Source organism: Strix uralensis, chromosome 4 (genome assembly GCF_047716275.1).
Source record: "Strix uralensis isolate ZFMK-TIS-50842 chromosome 4, bStrUra1, whole genome shotgun sequence".
Taxonomy (NCBI): Eukaryota; Metazoa; Chordata; class Aves; order Strigiformes; family Strigidae; genus Strix; species Strix uralensis.
This window is the reverse complement of record NC_133975.1, coordinates 95,084,613-95,102,133: the sequence shown is the minus strand read 5'-3', so window position 1 is coordinate 95,102,133 and position 17,521 is coordinate 95,084,613. Positions and strand designations below refer to the sequence as shown.

General features: G+C 46.8%; 1 protein-coding gene across 1 annotated transcript in view; it reads left to right on the top strand.

Moving 5' to 3' along the window:
* Positions 1-10,556, top strand: part of PLEKHD1 (pleckstrin homology and coiled-coil domain containing D1) — a 38,079-nt gene extending 27,523 nt beyond the window's left edge. Inside the window, exons 11-17 of the mRNA XM_074868019.1 lie at positions 688-782; positions 1,704-1,797; positions 3,130-3,308; positions 4,074-4,206; positions 5,390-5,534; positions 7,285-7,434; positions 8,041-10,556. Of these exons, the coding sequence (XP_074724120.1) occupies positions 688-782; positions 1,704-1,797; positions 3,130-3,308; positions 4,074-4,206; positions 5,390-5,534; positions 7,285-7,434; positions 8,041-8,201 (957 nt within the window). The 3' untranslated portion in view covers positions 8,202-10,556. The remainder of the gene's footprint in view (positions 1-687; positions 783-1,703; positions 1,798-3,129; positions 3,309-4,073; positions 4,207-5,389; positions 5,535-7,284; positions 7,435-8,040) is intronic.
* Positions 10,557-17,521: the final 6,965 nt, after the last annotated feature.

Genomic DNA, 17,521 nt, shown 5'->3' with positions numbered 1-17,521 from the left:
GCCTAGCAGCTAAGGCTGCAAGGGGACCTGACCGGGAGCGGGACCCTTGCTGTACTTAGTCCCCGTCTCCCTCCATCTGAAGCAGGTCTCAATACAACTGCGTCCTCTAGACTAAGGGAAGAGTCTTTCACTGCTTGAGGATAGCTAGTGGTATTCAGGGCTCTTTAAGCATGGTTTTATTAGCACAAAAATAGTGACGGGCTGATTAAACTGTGCAAAGCTGTAACTATGCAGTTTGTGTTTCCCTGTGCCAGTGGGGATGGGAAGCAAGGCTGAGCTAGTGGAAATATCGCTCTTCAGGCACTGAAGTGCTGGGGCTGTCACAATCCTGTCTGGGATTTCTGTACTTGCACATGTGGGTACCTGGAAATGGTACGTGCTGTTGAGTCCAGCTTTCCCAGAGAGCTCTGGACCCTTCTGTATATGTGCAGCAGAGCTGGTCTGTGCAGGGAGCGTGTCTGGGATTTCCAGGTGCCTGGTAATCTGTCTGGGACTTCTGGATCTCTGGAAATCCTTAACCAACCTTCAGTCCCTTCTAATTGCCTGCTAGATGAAACTCTGGTGGAATCGGACACTCCGTGGCTCTACATAGCTCAGGTTAAAAGTCCCAGGCATTGTTAACAGGAAAGCCTTTCCTAACTGTGAGTGTGTCAGCAGAGTACATTCCTGTCTTCTCTTTTGGTCCAGGAACTCGAGCGTCTGAACCAGGTCCTGGAAGCAGAGAAGCACCGGTTTGAAGAGGTTGTACGGGAGCTGCGGCTGGAGCAGGAACAGATCAGACGGTAAGGCAGCAAACTGCACAGGGCAGGAAAAGGACACGAACCCCCATGCTGGGCAGAAGTGCAGCTGCGGTGGTGAATCAAAACAGTTCATAAAATCCACGTATTGTGTGCATGCAGGAAAGGAGATAAATTCTATATTGACAAAAACAGGAACAGTTGAGATCTGTTTAACTGCACTTGCTATCACTTCTGTGACCAATAGAATACAGCATAGTTTCAGGGCTCCAGCAACTTCATTTTCAAAGGGCTGGGACATGAGCAAACCCCAGATTAGTTGGGGTAGCATGGTAACAGCCAGGTGCTAGAGGATTTCAGAGAGGCAATTAGTTTGAATGACTGACCAGCCATGTAGGCTCTAGACATCTGAATCTGGTTTTCCACCATCAGCAGAATGAAGTTGCCTCACCAAGTATAATTTTGTCATTTTAAGAGTTACACTGTGCAAAATATGAATAGCAAATGTATTTAGAAAGGGAAGGATCCAAGAAGTGCTTTGCCCTGAGTGTTGAAGGGGCATGTTTTACCATTGCCCTCTTTTTTCCTTTTCTTTCCCTAAATAACATCTCAGAAAAGCCAGTGTGATTTTGCAAATGATTTTTGTTTTCATAGACCTACATCTGCTTAGATCTGACTGCCCTGTCTGAGCTCTTCCAGTTGCAGCTGTGGCCCTGCCCTTGCTAGAGAAGCACACTGTAACAGCTGGTTTTGGTTTGACGATCAGGAGGCACAGTAAAGTTCCTGGATGCCTGTAGCGTGTTCAAGGCGTGATACTTCCTGGCAGTCTCCTGTCTCTCCAGGGCTGCCTGTACCAGCTACCAGTCGCAGGTCCTGCACTAAGAGATCCACAGCCTGCGTAGTCTGAGCGCAGCCTGTGGGGCTGGTGTTCCCCTGCAATAGCTATCACCCTTTTTGCTTCTTTAGGGAGCTAGAGCTCACAGCCCGCTCCCTTAAAGGAGTGGAGGAAGAAAAGAAAGAGTTGCGAAGCCTGACACAGTCCTTACAGAAAACCCTAGAGGTGAGTGACCACTTCTCCCCTCTGAGTGACAGCATTTTGGGAACGATCTATGAGAACTGACCAGGGCTGAAAGCAATGCTGTCCTGTGGAATGAATCTAACATCCGTTAGTGCCGGAGTTAAGTCCTGTGCGGATGAACAGGTTCATTCGGTAGCTGATATGAAGGCCAAAAGTCTGTGCAGAAAAGGACTAGAAGTGATACGGAGCCCAGGAGAACTAAGCTTTTCCCAGCAGTACCAGGTGATGTGATGTAGGACCATAAGTTGCAGTTTGGGAAGCTCAGGTTGAACACTAGGGAGAAACTTTTCACCAGACAGGTAGGTAGGCAGTGGGAGAGGCTGAGGAACATCCATCTTGGAAGGTTTTCACAACCTGACTGTAGAAAGCCACAGCTGACCGTATCTTGCTGTGTTGACAGACCAGCTCTGAACAGCAGGCTGGACTAGAGCCTACCAGAGGGTCCCTTCCAGACAACATGTTTATAAGTCTGTGATAGCTTTCTGTTTTGTTTTTTTTTTTTTTAACTGCAACTCCCTAAGTCCTGGTGGAAATTGGAGCAGCAGAGAGGCATCAGTTATTCACAGAAGGGAGCATGGTTCCCAGGGAATCCTGTACCACATGGGAATTTAGGAAACAGTGTTGATGTATTAAACCCTTTCCTTACTTGGTATCACTCTGGTGGATTGGTGGAAAGTGGCTTTTCTAAATGTATCCTGTTTGTGAAATTTCCACACAGCTGGCCTTCTTGAAGCCTCAACATCGTCCTTAATGTTTGTGTCAGATCCTGCAAGTTTGTCCAAAAATCCGTTGCTGATGTTCCTTTAAGCTCTCCTCCTTGCCCGCAGTTATGGGTATGAAAAAAGAACCGGAAAGCTAGGGAAGGACTATTCATGCCCTAGTTGCACACTGGACTGAGCACTTCACAGGAAAACACTGTGATATGTCCTGTTGCCCTGCAGTTAGAAGTACCAGAGGGGATGCCTCTAGTTCATGCTGAGGAGCGAGCTGAGGAGGGAAGGCAGGGAAGCTGCTGGCACTGGTGATGCACTGGGGAAACACAATGCTCCAGTCCCTGAGCTGGGTCCTTACTAGCATATCATGTCAAAGGAGGCTGCAGGTTCTCACCCCCTTGCATAGCGAAAGCTATGGTGGAGGCTTGCTCGTCACAAAGGCAGGTATGAAATAAAAACCAAATTTTGTTATTCTTGGTTTTAATCTGAACGAGGCATGTGGATGTAAGGATGGAGGGATTCAAATAGGGAGGAGCCAGGCAGGAACAGGAGCAGAAATGTTAGACTTAGCTGGTACTCACAATCTCTGCCCTTCTTCAAGGAGCTCTCCCTGGAAAAGCAGCAAATGTTGGAGATGCTGGAAGAGAATGAGAGCCAGCTCCCACCTCCAACCAGCCCCAGCAAGGAGCAGAGCCCCATCTGGGGACTGCACTGCAGCCTGCAACAGATTGAAGAGAAGATGCAGAAACTTTTGGAGGAGAAACTCCTGGCAGAGAAGAGGTAAAGTGGAGCAGGATAAAAAGAGGTAAAATGAGCAGGGGCTCTTATGGTGGTGCCAGAGACAGGGATGTGGGACAAGATATGATCCAGTGTGAAAAGGGTGGTGGGAAAAGAAGTGGTTTTCCCCCTTGCAGGTGGGAGGCAATCAGAAAGGATATGGCTAAATATTTCAGGCTGAAAATTAGGATCCCTTCAAAACTGTTCCCCTGTTTATCCTGAGACCTGCAGAGAGGCAAGATCCTTTATCGTTTCTGTTCTTGGGTGCGGTAAAGGGAAGAGGACACTTCTGCTGTGCTCAGCCTTAGTGGTGCCAGATGATGTTGACTATCCGCTGACTTGCTTTTTGATTGCCAACACAAGACAAGCCTGGAAGCTTGTCTGATTCCCATGGCAAGAGTTCAGGTTATAAATGCTTCAGAGGGGACAGAGTGAGGCAGGGGACCTGAACTTGCTGCCGCTTGGACCTGCTGCTTTCAAGTCAGGATTTAGGCATGTGAATCCATTTGGTGTTCATGGACTTGTCCATAACAAGTGTTTGGTGCTCCTGGACCTTGTCTGGGGGTTGAGAATGTTCTATTCAGGAACCGTCCACCTGGATTTCTCCAGCAATGCCTGTGGTGTTGAAATGAAACAAAGACAGCGCTCTTGTTAGTGTCTCTGCTCAGGGCAGCCAGGTAGTTAAGCATGCCCCGTTGTGATACTGAGCCCCTTCTTCCTGCACGTGTGGTGGGAATGGATGTGTTCCTTTGCTGTGCCATGCACCAGGATGAAAGAGAATGAGGAGCGGTCCCGAGCACTGGAGGAGGAGCGGGAGTTTTACTCTTCCCAGTCTCAAGCGCTGCAGAACTCACTCTCAGAGCTGACTGCAGAGAAGCAGCAGACGGAGAGAGACCTCAAGGTACCCCCTGTGTATGTTGCATATTGCTGTCCCTGGCCTCAGAGTTATCTCATTTTCCTTTTCAGTTCATTGCCTATCAAGTGGGAGACTTAGTTTTGTTTTCGTTTTGGTTTGTGATCACAAATCTTCATTTGCTAGGCTTCATATCATGGTAACACATGAAGTTGCCATGTTGTGTCTATGTAGCACTGCTATTTATTTTCTCATTCTGAGGCCTGATTAACCCATTCAGTAAAAGTCTTTTCGTCTGTTACTGTGAATGCATCATTTAAGGATGGAAGGAGGAAAAAAAATGAAAAAGAGGAAAATAGACAAAATCCAGAATAAAGATTATTTTAAAGAAATGCTAATATGACATTGCAGAACTGAGCAGAAATCTTCCCTCCTCACTTGTGCTCGGAGAATCAATCTTAAGATTTGTAAATCTTCAGGAACCTCTGCATGAAGTTGGGTTCAAAAGCAGAGAAATGCAAGTGAGGTATCAGCCCTCCTTCATTATCCTAATAATGGAAGCTACCTTAATCTACACAAAGGTAATTGGAAAAATTACCTTTTTTCATCTAAATAATGTAAAGGTTATGCTTTATTGACTGTTTTGACACTCAACTTCCTTCTACAAATATTTTGTCAAAAAAACCCCAATTCTTCTTTTTCCTGCAACTCCAAGATTTTCTTATCCTGTAACCTTCCACTTGGCCAAACTAAAGCTAAGTTGACCTAAGCTGTATTAGTTATTCTCATTAGCTAAGAAACTACTGATATTATCCTTTGTTTCTAACTTTTCTTCTGTTTTGTTTCTGAAACTAAGTACTGTAAACCCCTTTGTGGGAATTGATGGCCTTTATCTCAAGTCCATCTCAGCTGAAAAGATGCAGCTGCAAGCACAAATTCATGTGTTGAAACACCATCTCTGATTCCACATGGTTCATACAATGAGAGGGAAGCTCTGAAGATGAAAGTCAGAGTAAAGGAGAATTACTAAAATAATATGGACTTCAAATTCAGATTCTGTCTGAAGATATGAGAAACAACTTTATGTTATCTTACAATATTTGTATTCATTTTCCTTACTGTCATCTTTTCATTTTCATCTGCTTAGTGGGTCCCTCACAAACCTTGTGAGCTAGCAGGATGGTTATTGAGATGCAAGCTGGTTTTCAGCAATGTTTATTCTCTTCCTCAGGCTGAGGTGAAAGTGCGCATGGATCTGGAGAAGAAGCTGAGAGAAGCTGAGGAAGCGTTGCAGAGCTTGGAGCAAGGCTTAAATTCTCTGGATTGCAACAAGGAGAAAGAGGAGAAGATGAAAGCAGATGTCAGTAATTTGAGAAGTAAGTCAGTCATCCATCCTCTCTACTGATGAGCAAGCTGTGAGTGAGAAAAATGTTTCTACCCATCTTCCAAGACACAAAAAGAAGTTCCCAAATTAGCAAAGCTGCACATAATGTGCTCTCCTAACTCCTTGTACCTCAACCACACTTCCTTTTTGAGGAGCCAGAACATGCTATGCAGGCACTTGGTGTTTTTCCTCAAAAGAGGACAAAATCCCAGACTTCCCTGTTGGCTGGAAGACGAACCTAGGGACAGAGATGAGTGAATGCTTTCTAAACTGTCAAACAGGGAAGCTGTGGCAGAGCTGTAAAGACTGACTAGGTCTGAGTATAAAGAGTCCTCTGATGCTCAAGACAATCTTCTCACAGCCTTGGTTACAAGATCATCAGCAGTTTAAGGAGGACCATGGTTGCTGTAGCAGCGTTCTGGTAGGTGACCCAGCAGGTGAAGTTTGGATCCCTACTCAGAGCTGAATCACTGCCTAAGAGCAGGACTGCTATGCTGAGGTGACTGGAATCCACAGGTCAGGTGTAATACTCAGCTTTCTCACAGCTTATTCCTGTTTCTTTGCCTTTTTTTTTCTTTTTTTTTTTTTTTTTTTGGTGAGATAGAGCATTACTCTGGCTTGAGTCAGGTTTGGGAATTGACATTAGCAGCTTCATTTCAGTGAAGTCTTGCTTGTTTTCCACCCTCAGGTATAGGAGATATCATATATATCCTCCCCTCAGCAGGGGAAATCTGTTATGCAGATGCTGTATCTGTGCAGTTATGGCTTCATTTCAGTGAAAGGTGGATGTATTGGACAAATACAGAAAAGTCAAAAAGTCCTGTGGCATTCTGAACACTGTTAAGTATATATATTTATGTAAGTATAAATACATGTATAAATAGTTTTATATATACACACACATGTTTATAATTTATGTATATAAATATATGTAAATAAAATAAGTATTATTCAGTAGAGTCTGCATCAGATTTCTAAACTGAGACAAAAGGGCATGATTCTGAACTTCATCCCACTGGCTCAGAACCATGGTAAGAAAACAGAGCTGAAGTGGATGTGTTGAGCTCAGCATTCAACTAGAGCTGAGCTCCTACACAGGCCATAAGTGAGTGACCTCTGGCGCTGAATGTCTCCTGATACTCATTTCCAGTCTTAGATTTTGGGGGATGTTTTCTTCCAAAGAGTGAAAATGTACTGATGAGCAAAACATTGTCAGAGTTTGGACATGGGGCTTTGCATGGAGCCTGTAACGTATGTATGTGCTAGTAATGGCTATGCTATTAGAAATCCCTGGCCATGTATGACCTGGGTGTGTATGCCTGTGCCAGTGTTGCCTTTCTGCTGTTAGACTTGCCTGGTTTTAGAAGTCCTTCAAAGAAAGTGCAACGAGCAAAGCTTCGGTCCCCTCTGTTGCAAGAGAGTTGAGAAGTTTTTATCACAATATCAGAGGCTTTTGGCAGTTGAAACATGAGGAGTTGTGGGAATGATTGATGGGGAATGGATGGTTGCAGTTCTTTCTATAATTTGATTATGCATTTGTTGGGGACTGGAGGGTTTTGTTACTTTGAACTTGTTCCTTCTGATGATATTCTGGAGCTTCATGGATTGTTGCTTGTGAAGATCTAGGGAGGTGTAGCACATCATTACCTGGCTTAGCCCATAAGCGAGTGCAGCCCCTTGTGACTAGTTCATCGCTTAAAGTGTCTCTCCCGTCACTGCTCAAAGTGGTGTCTTCTTCTCAGAGTTCTTTGAAGAGTGCATCCGCAATGCAGAGCTGGAGGCCAAGATGCCCGTGATCATGAAGAACTCTGTGTACATCCACAAGGCTGCCACTCGTCGCATAAAGAGCTGCCGCTTTCACCGCCGGAGAGCCAGTGCTTCGTGGAATGACTGTAGGTATTGGGCAGCTTCTTACTCTATATCCTGCAGGAGCAGATAGTGCAGATGAGGCTGACAGAGCAGTAAGGTCTGCAAATCTGGTTCATATTTCATATTCCCTAGTAGTAGAATGGAGCTACAGAGAAACTTGGAGCTTCCTTACCCGGAGAGCAGGCACTGAGTCTGCGTACTGGTTGCCTGTCTCTTCATGTATCTTGAAAGGTAACCGCTGTGATGGTCCTGGGCCCCTAAAAAAACATGTTCAAAGCTGAATTCATCTGAATTCTTAATCATAGACTGAGTTAGGTTGGGAAGGGACACCTGAACATTATCTAATCCAATCCAGTGCTCAGAGTGGCTAACTGCAAGGTTAGATTAGGTTCTATGTAGAAACCTAAATCAGAGGCAGCTGTAAATAAGAAAAGCATGTCTCCATGCTGTCAGCATTTTTCTTCTGAAAACAGTAAGGTGAAGCTGTTAAGAGTGCAATGGTTAGCTTTTACCCCTTGCCAGGCTCTCAGTCCTGTTGATCACATGGTTCATGTGCTCTAGTGAAGCTTTGTCTTCAGTTTGTGTCCCTGATGGATAGCACTGATCCTTCTGTGCTGCTCTCGTTTCAGTGAAGCAGTCCCAGTCCTTCATCTTCTCACACGCAGAAGCTGAAAACATTGAAGAGCTGAAAGAAGCAGCCAAAAGACTGAGCCGGGACCAGCGATTCAGGGAAACTCTCTATCAAATCATGAGGTCGCAAAAGGATTCTGCTTCAGGGGATGAAAAGTGACTTTTGTTGGGAGGGGGCTTCTGATAGCAACTTGCCATTCAGCTCCGCAAAAGTTACACCATTGGGTGCTAGGGAGATTTGCCTTTTGGTGGGGAAAGTGAGGGAAAGTTATGAGTAGGCAATTCCCTCAGTTAGTGGCTTTGCTTTAGTTTGAATGCTCCCTGTAGCCTGGCAGACCTTCTCTGCTGATCACTCCAGATCTGTTTGCTTCAGCTGCTTACGTTAAGCCACGTTTTGCTGAGATACCATGGTCAGTGTTAAAGTAAACCACAGACCGTAGCTTAGGAAGTGCCTCTTCTTTCCTTTCCAGTCTAGTCTGTCTGCCAAACACAAGTGCTTCTGAGAAAGCCCTTGATCAGCCTATGCTCCAGCTAGTGTAACCTCCCCAGCTGGACACAGCTTACCCTGTTCTGCCTGATCCCCTCGAGGAAATGGCTCGCTGCATCCCCCAGCCAGTCAGCACTTCGGTGGGGCACATTTCCTGAAGACCGCAGCAGTCCCAGCCTCCCAAGCACAGGCAATAATATCAAACACAGGGCAACTCTTGGTGTTACATCATTTCAAGCAAATGGTAGCAACACAAGGTGAAGACAACCCAAGGATGCTATGGATTTGACTCCAAGGAGGATCATGTGCAGAGAAGAGTTTATAGGTAATTTGGTGGCATTGATGCAAGTTGGAGGGAGGGTTGCATTGTGCTGACTGTGGGCAGAACATCCTGGGGCCACCTTTGCATTTTTTTTTTGCATTGGGACATCTGGCTGTGTCATTGCCAGAAGGAGAAGCAGAGCTATGTACTGCAGAAGGTGTTATCTATAGGCTGATTCAGAGTCTTTGACTCTGCTCTGGTGGCTTCCTCATCACCTCTGTAAAACAAGCTGGAGGACAGGTGGGTGAGGAGTGTCCAGCAACAAAACCCACTGCCACCTGTAGAATTAAACATTGTCAGCAGCAAGCTGTCAGGACTGTGAAGGTGCAGAAAGTAATCTCTTGTATGTGCTGCAGTCAATAGCCTGTGTTCAAGGCTTTGTACTGCTCTCTACCAGTTCTCTTAATTGCAGTCCAGGCTATCTTGGTCAAACTGGGACCTCTGTCAAGTCAAGGCTGGACTGGGAGAGGTGCTGTGGACAGCCTATTCAGAGGTGGGCTTCTGGCTGGCCTCTGTCCCCTCCCAAGCGCTCACCATATGGTTACTGCAGGGAAGGATTTGCCCAGCATGTGATCATCTTGTACATTACAGGAGAAGAAACACTTTGTTGTGGAAACCTTGCAGCTTCTCCCACCAATTTTAAGCAAGCAGCTGGCGAATAGTTACCCATGTTATAGTAATAGCGCTGCCTGGTGCTTACAGAGCACGATAAGCACACTGAGTGACACTGTTATCCCTGTGGTATAAATTGGGAAACAAAGGAATAAACAATACAAAGGTGAATGAAGTTAGCAGCAGAGGTACAGTTAGGGCTCAGGGGGTCTTAAGTGCAGATTTACTGGGGCTTTCAGGGCTGTACCCCTCATCAATACCCCCAGGTATTGCATATGTCCAGTGACACTGGGGAGCTGCTTCTCTGTCCCTTGCAGACTGTGACACTGTCCAGTCCCAGACTTCTGGCTGCCTCAGTCATTCCCTACCAATTCAGTGCTGTTTCTAGGGAGAAGTCAGGGATGAGGGTGGGAAGGGAACCCTGGCTTGCCAGCCAGAGGACAGGTGTTGATGCTGGGTGGAGAAGCGTACTGGGAGGGCATGATGATCCTGGAGGGGAGTCACTCTGGTATGACCAGAGGAAAAGCATTGAAGGCACAGCCTGTACTTTCCATTTCAGGCAGTTACTGACCAGTATCCTTCTGCCAGGCAATGGGAGGTTTTATACAATCCGGGGGTCCAGCACTGAAGGCTGACATTTTTGTGATGACAGGTAATGCAACAGGAAGAGAGAATTTGCATCCCTCCTTAGCATACCTGATCCTTCTGCGTTTTTCCCACTTGTGTTTGCGTGCTAGAAAGCCACAAATGAATTCTTGCTCCTACAAGGCTGAAGGGCTGTGAGAAAGCAATACAGAGCTGGTTTTCCCCTTTACAATGTCCTCACATCACTTCTGGTTATTTTCCAGTTACAAGGTCTATATTGTGTGATGCTGGAAGGGACAGAAAAAAGGACAGCCAGGGAATGTATCTGTAATTCAGGCAGTTAGGAAAATCACCCTGTGGCTTGTGAATGCAGCACCTTTGATCTAGTACCATCAAAAGCCACAATAGCAGACTTTACAGAAGTATTGTGCTCAGGGGGTAGCCACATAGGCTCTTCCTTTACTGTGCATATTGACAGCAATAAATAAATAAAAGTTACGCTGACACTAGAGTGAATTCCTGTGTGTTCTTGAGATGCTGTCACTGAAATGATGTTAAATTGCCTCTGCAGGAGTTGAGACAAATCATTGTGACATGCTCATTTACTGCCAGTGCGCTTCCTCTGCTTCACCAACTTGTTGTGTTATGTGCTTACCATCACCTCTCAAAAGGACTGGCTATATGTAAAATGTTTTCACCCTTGCTACCCACTTCCACTTTTAAAATGTGTATGAAGTTAAAGCCAGGATGTATCAAATCTAAAGAAATCTCCCACTTGCTTACCTGAAGCCAGTGAGCAGCTTTGTGTAACCAGCAAAGCATGCCCTAAGCCACCTGCGGGAAGGTGCCTGCCACCAGTCGTTCCTTGCTGCAGATACTAGTTCTGTGGAGGAATCTACTACCCTGTAAGCTCCCTGGCAGAGTCAGCACAGAGCTGGGTCTATGCACCATAGCATCTTATCTAAGTGACTGTCTCCTTATTCTGTTTGAAAGGACACAGAATTACTGATTTCAATGTTACCTATGTATTTTTAATGCAACCCAGTAACAGGAAGATAGCTTAGGGAGCAACCCACCTCTGTTCAAATAACCTCCACTAGTAATCCTGGGTCAGATCCCTTTGTCCTACTGGGAAAACTGGGAATAAGATGAGAACTCCCTCCACTGAGGAGAGTTCCCTAAATTGTTCCCTGATGTCTGAGGATAGGAGAAGATATAGGATGGTTTGCACCTCTAAGATTTCTCTTCAGAGTTTGCAGAACAGCTAGACTGGCTCTGAAAAGCCTGTGGCAATTCTTCCACCACCTCCACCTTCTGGCTATCATCCGAGAACTTCTCTTCCCTCTGAAGACTTTCCCTGTTGTGCCCTTCAGAGACATTTTAAAATATGGTTTCATTTGCAGACACTGCCAAACATGAAGCTTGCTGATTCTCCTCTGCATTGTCTTGCCTACTTTTTGCAGTGTGAACAGTGGCTCCTGCTAAGGTCAATGATTAATTTCATCCCCCGCACGAAGCCTCCAGGCTGTTTCAGTCCCTGGTGTAGAAGAGTGGCTCCTGCTGAAGGAGAGGGCTTTGGCAGCTACCCTGGTGCTCACTGCCCCAAGGCTTTGCTCTTGCACAGAAGTAAATGGCAGAGAAAGGCAGGCAGTGCCAGCCCTGCTACCTCCAATATGTGCTGCTTCTAAAGCAGAGAAAGTGGACAAGAAATGGAAACTGCCCTCGGGGTCAGAAGTCAATAATAAAGGATAAATGGTTGCTGGTGCGTGTTATGTATTGCTGTGCACGGCACAGAAGTGACACAGGCTGGTAGCAATTTTCAGCTACAGAGTATGGCGCTTTTTTAGCTCAAGATGGTAGGCAGGCTTTCCGCTTAGGACATTAGTGTAACTTTGGTATACCTCTTAGGAAATAAGATGATAGTTTTTCACAGAAATAATCTGTTTTGAAGGCTTTTCAATGCAGTCACTTTTTTGTGGTTGCTAGAGGGACAGAAGATGGCTGTGTCTAGTAAGGAGAAGTTTGCTCCCAGGAAGGTGGCCATGCTCTAAAAGTTTTGTCTGAGGCTTAGTTTCAGGCAGGTCCTGAGGCTTGCGTGCTCCTTCGTGCTGGCGTGACTGTGAAGGATGCTATTATTTTTAGCATCTTTCACCTGATGCACTTGTCACAAGGACAATTCTGCAGTTTTTCACCTAGTCCATGCACAATTTCTTATCCATCTAGTTTGACTGTGGCTATGAATGGGAGAAATGACCAAGCCAGAGGAATTGGCTGTAGTCAGTCACCTGAGAGCTGGGTCTGAGGTGGCTTGTCAGAGTGACAGTCACCATCAGCAGGGCCAGCTGGGACCACGACCTCAGCAACTACACATGGTTTGTTGAACAACCTGCAGTGCCCTTCTGCCCACTGAGATAACAGCCCTTCTTCTATATTAAGTAACATTTACTTCTTACTGCAGGGTTAACTCTAAAGCCAAAATGGAGAAAGATCCAACTGACTACTCAATCAGGTCTGTGAGTCCTTTCTGCTCCTTTTTGCCATGGTAAGTGCTGGATATGCTGTAGTGCTGAAATCAACAGCACTTTTTTTTTTCCACGTTGGCAGATCTGGCACTTCACAGGAAGAAAAATTATAAAGGCCATTTTGTGGGGGTAGCAAAGGCACCTTTTGCTAACTCAGAGGTGTTGCAATAAATAACTTGGCAGTCATGTGTTCTTATTTAGCTGTATTATGAAAAGTGCAAACTTTGCATTGCTTAAAATAATAAATGAACCCTGCTTACCCTTGAGTTCTTCTTGACTGCACCCCTGCCTCAAACCTTTCTGTGGAAACCATCCAAGAACAGAGGAACCAGTCCTTTCCTAGAGCTGCTGCCCCCACCAGTTTCTTCATCATTAATTCTGGGGGCAGGAGAGAGCTCCTGTTTTCCTCCATATGTCAGCAGCTGCCTCCAGGAGATACCAGCCTCTGCTCCTCTGGCATGAGAAAAACAGGTTCCATGTTTTGTTGTTTTTTTGATGTTGTTCCAAGCTCTGCAAAATAGGAGTAAATAATTTTAACATCTCCATTTTAATAAGGGGGGCTTGAGCTGTTTATGATGGGTGCAGGAAAACTGACGTACTGCAGTGGGATTAGGCCCTGCTCAAAAAAGGTGCTGACGCTCTCAGCCTTGATGGAAGTATGGCTGGAGGCTTGTGTTAGAGTCACTGCTGAAAGCACAGCCACAAACAGGGCAGTAGCACGTATGGCAGAGCTCTGTCTTTGGGACGGTTCACAAGCACTCAAGGACCCTGGGTGACAGAGGTAGGGTGTGCTCTTAGGCGCACTCATCTCAGCAGCATGCGAGGCTGTGAGAATAATTAAAATGACATGGCAAGAAGGTGGGAATGCTGTGGCTTTTGTAGCAAGATAGAGGAGTGGGTTTACTGCAAAGATTGTCAGAGAGAATGGATTGTAACTCACTTAGGAATAGCCACTGTTTAATTTCTCCTTTCCTTTCCTGATTCTACTGGAGGCACAATACTTGTGCTTGCTGCGGGTGAGAAGGTGAGGAGGCTTCACCAGGAATGAGATTGAAAGGTAGGAGTGCAGCAGATGTGACTAAAAACTAGAGCACTGCTGATAGTGGGTTGGTGTGTTTAAAAAACAAAAAAAAGCGTATGCTATGGCAAGTGCATCTCAGCAAGAGAAAGATAGCTGTCCTATTTCTCATTAAGCAAGAACCACCTCAGGTCCCAGCTGGAGTCCAGTCCCAGGTGCTCAGAGGAAAGGGGTCTGCAGCTAAGGCCCTCTTTTCCTCTCCCCAACTTACTGCTGCTGAGCAAGACACTGTGAGTAAACACAGCCAAGCTTGCACTGGCATGGCCCAGCTGAGTGATGCAGGGATGCGGCTTACGGCTGTTCTCCTTTGTGGGTAGCTGTGTGCATGCAGTGGCTGCTTAGGGGGGCAGAAGTCAGTCTTTTGGTGCTGGAAAGGTTTTGGGTATCTAAATGTTGACTGGAAGAGGCTGGAAATTCCTGCAACTCTCAGTGGATTTGGATGTTCAGAAACTCCTCTAGCCTGGAACAGCAGCCTTCCAGATCCCTCTCTGATCATGTCTCTTGAGACAGATGCTCTAACCCATGAAAAGATGCAGAGAATAACAGTGAAGCCAGGCACTCTCATTCTCTTTCTGCTCCTGCTTCTAAATTTCTCTTGTAGTTTCTCCCTGCACACAAATACAGAGCAGGTGTGGTTTAATGTGGAACTTATTTTTAGATTAAGAGAAGCAATGCGCAGGCAGAGCTGGCTTTCCCCGCTATGTAGGGGGAACGTGGGCTCCAAAACGAGGACAGAAAATTCCCAGCCATTCAAAGATACCATAGATGGGTAAAAGAAGTGTGCTTATCACATGTGCCAAGCTCGAATGAGGAGAAGTAGCAGGACACACTGTATTTGAAATTTGAAGCCAGCCTGAAGTAAGGGAAAATGAGTTTGTTTGGAGAAGGAGATGTTTTAGTCCCTTGCTTTGGCTGATGCTGAAGGAGCTAGAAGAGAACATGTCCACTAAGTTCATGTTCTCCTTTTAGCTTGTGGCTGGCTGCTGGTGCTGGCATGGGATTAGGTTTGGTGGCTACTCACTACACAGGAAATCCCTCCAGCTGTGACCAACTGTAGTTGAGTAACAACCTTGCTCAGAAGTAGTGGTGGTGGCTGTGGCTCCAATGAGCACCCTCAGACCTGTATGCAGCAAAGGACGTGCATGACACCACTCCGAGCTAAACTCACAGGGGTTCAGTGTCGTGGGAGCCTTTGGCTTCTCCTTGCAAGTGGGCTCAGCTGGCAGCTCTGTGCTGGCACCCAAAAGCGGAGAGCCCTGTGCTCACTGCCTGAGCTGCTCCTGCATCCCAGCCTCCCCACTGTCGGCACACCAGGGCAGACCTCTGCCAGCGAGCATCCATCAGGCAGCATCGAAGGAGGGGATTTAATGAGCCAGCCTTAGGAAAGGCCATTGAGAGCAGGTGTGGGAGCTATCCCATCCACTTCCTGAAGGCAGAAGAGCATCTCCCTGTCCCTGCCCCTCTAGAGCTCTGCTATATGCACCCTGTTTTTCTCCGAAGTGCAGTGCAGGGAGGATCTAGAGGCTGGCTCTCGGAAGACCTGCATGTGGGCTCTGCTTCATTCCCAGACCAGAACAGGAGAGACAGGGAAGGGGGAACAGCTGTTTTCCAGGAAAATTGGAAGGAAAGAGCAGAGCTAGCAGGGAAGCAAAGAACAGCTATTGTGGGTAGCACCCTGCAAAGGACTAAAGCATCCTGATAATATTCTTTTCCTTGTTCAGAGAGAAGGAAGCAGACTTGAAAGATGTTTCTGGGCCTTGGTTCTGGTGCATTCCCTGTCCAGGAGTTTTGGTCCTGTCTGTACTTGAAGAGGATCACAAAGTTAGCAAACAAATACTGTTTTACATGAGGAACATCCTTTCCCTCCCTGCCCATCCAGCTCTGCCCAGCTCCAAGCAGGTATGCAAAGGGCAAGCTGGCTTCTCCCCACCTTCCCCTCCAGCCTGCTCCCTCAGCTTTCTGTTTGTTCTTCTTTGGCTAATTGTGCCTGTCTTCCCGAGGTGGAAATTAGCATCACCCCAGCAGGCTCCACGGCGCCCAGGAGTGGTGGGAGGACGGTGCTGCCCCAGGCAGAGGGGAAGCCCACCCTGCCGTGGTGGAGCTGGGGAGCCGCTTCCCCTGGAGAGTGCAAAGGAGGTGAGACGTGGCCTGCAGACGATTGTAGCTGCTCATGCCTTTTTCATAACCCTGGCTTTCTGTCTAGATAATATTATTCATGTGACTCACAAAGTCGTTCAGACTTGAGCATTTCATGCAGAAAATGCACAGAGATGGGCAGTGAACACCCCGGGCTGTTAGCCAGGCACCTCCCTTCCCTGCTTCACAGCCCACCTCACATCGGGCTTTGGGCCAAGCCCTGAGGGGGCAAAAGGTGGGCAGGGAGGTGCCTGGTCCCCCCCTTGCCTCCCACCCTCCAGCACGGGCTCTTTCGGGGTCTGAGCACCAGGTCCTGTCCAAGTGTGTTTTGCAGAGGCAAGGGGCAGGCTGAGGAACCAGTGCCTCCACCAAACCAGTCTGAGCCTTCACTGGGAATCTCAGAGGGCCTGTACTTCAGTGAGTCAGCTGGTGTCATGCACCCCTTGCAAGCTGCTAACAAGCACTGAATCTGACCCACCTCTCCCCCACCATATGTTCACACACATATACATGCATATGTGCACACACATGCATATATATATGTATACACACACATAAAAAGATGATGTGTATTAAATGCATATCTCAAATATATGTCATCTATCAAAAGAAATATTTCATAATGAGATATTTTAAAAAATTTTCTTGTTTTACCTGAAAATAATTTGATTTTCCCCCTGATTTTCTTTCCTCATAGGCAGAGAGCACACCGGAAAGTTTTACCTTTAGGGGAAACGTGGTATGCATGGTAACTGAAGGTCACCCTGGAGGCTGTGTGTCTGCTGTAGCTGCCATTTCCAGACCCACAGATAAAGCTGCATGTGGGCAAACAGCCCTGGCAAGGACAACAGCCTGTTGGGACTTTCTGCTCCTCCATCCTGCAGCAACCAGGTCAACCGTGGCCTCAGTTTTTCTGAGTCTTTCAGCGACCAGCTCAAGACATGCAGCTCAGCACCTTTCCAGCTCCCCTGGATGAGGGTCGGTGGTGGCAGCTCCTGTGGGCAGAGCGATGCCAGTGCAGAGGGCAAGTAGCCTGTCCCAGGCCTGGGGCTGGGGCATGAGGCTCGGGGCTAGCACAGGTTTTCCTTGCTGCTGCCTTTTGCTGGATAAATAGTCTCAAATCGTGAGGGCTATAAAACTAGCACATTTCCTAGGGCTAGCATCACATAAATAAGCCAGGTCAGACAGCTGGCGTGCCAGAAATTTCCTCAACGTTTTCCTAGCCGCATGATTTAACAAAATACAACTATATCCTAAGAGCCCTGGAAACACATCCCTCTTAGATGCGTTGGTGATGTTTTAAGTGCCTCTGAATGTCATGGAAAAGAAAACAAGTAACTGTTTCGTTGGAGGAGGTGGTGTGTGTGTCCCAAACAGTGGGCTTGTGGGGAAGATGAAGGGAGGGAGCTGCTGAGTTCCTGTAGCTGCAGTGGAGCAAGGCAGAGGTGGTGATATAAAGAAAGATTTCCTGCTTTAAGGCACTGAATAAATTTGAATTGTTTTACCAAATAATTGGCTTGCACTTATTACTGCTGTAATGGGATAGCCAGAGAAACAGAAGCTGTGGCTGCTTCTGCATCGGGAGACATCAATTATGGAGGAAGGAAGACGTGTTGTATAAGGTCAGTAGACAGGAGGGCAGACAGGACTATATTCTGCTTTTTCTCTGCCTGACCATGTGATGTTTGCCATGGTAGGGTGTGAGTTCCCAAGGTAACACAAAATGAATCCGGCCTTC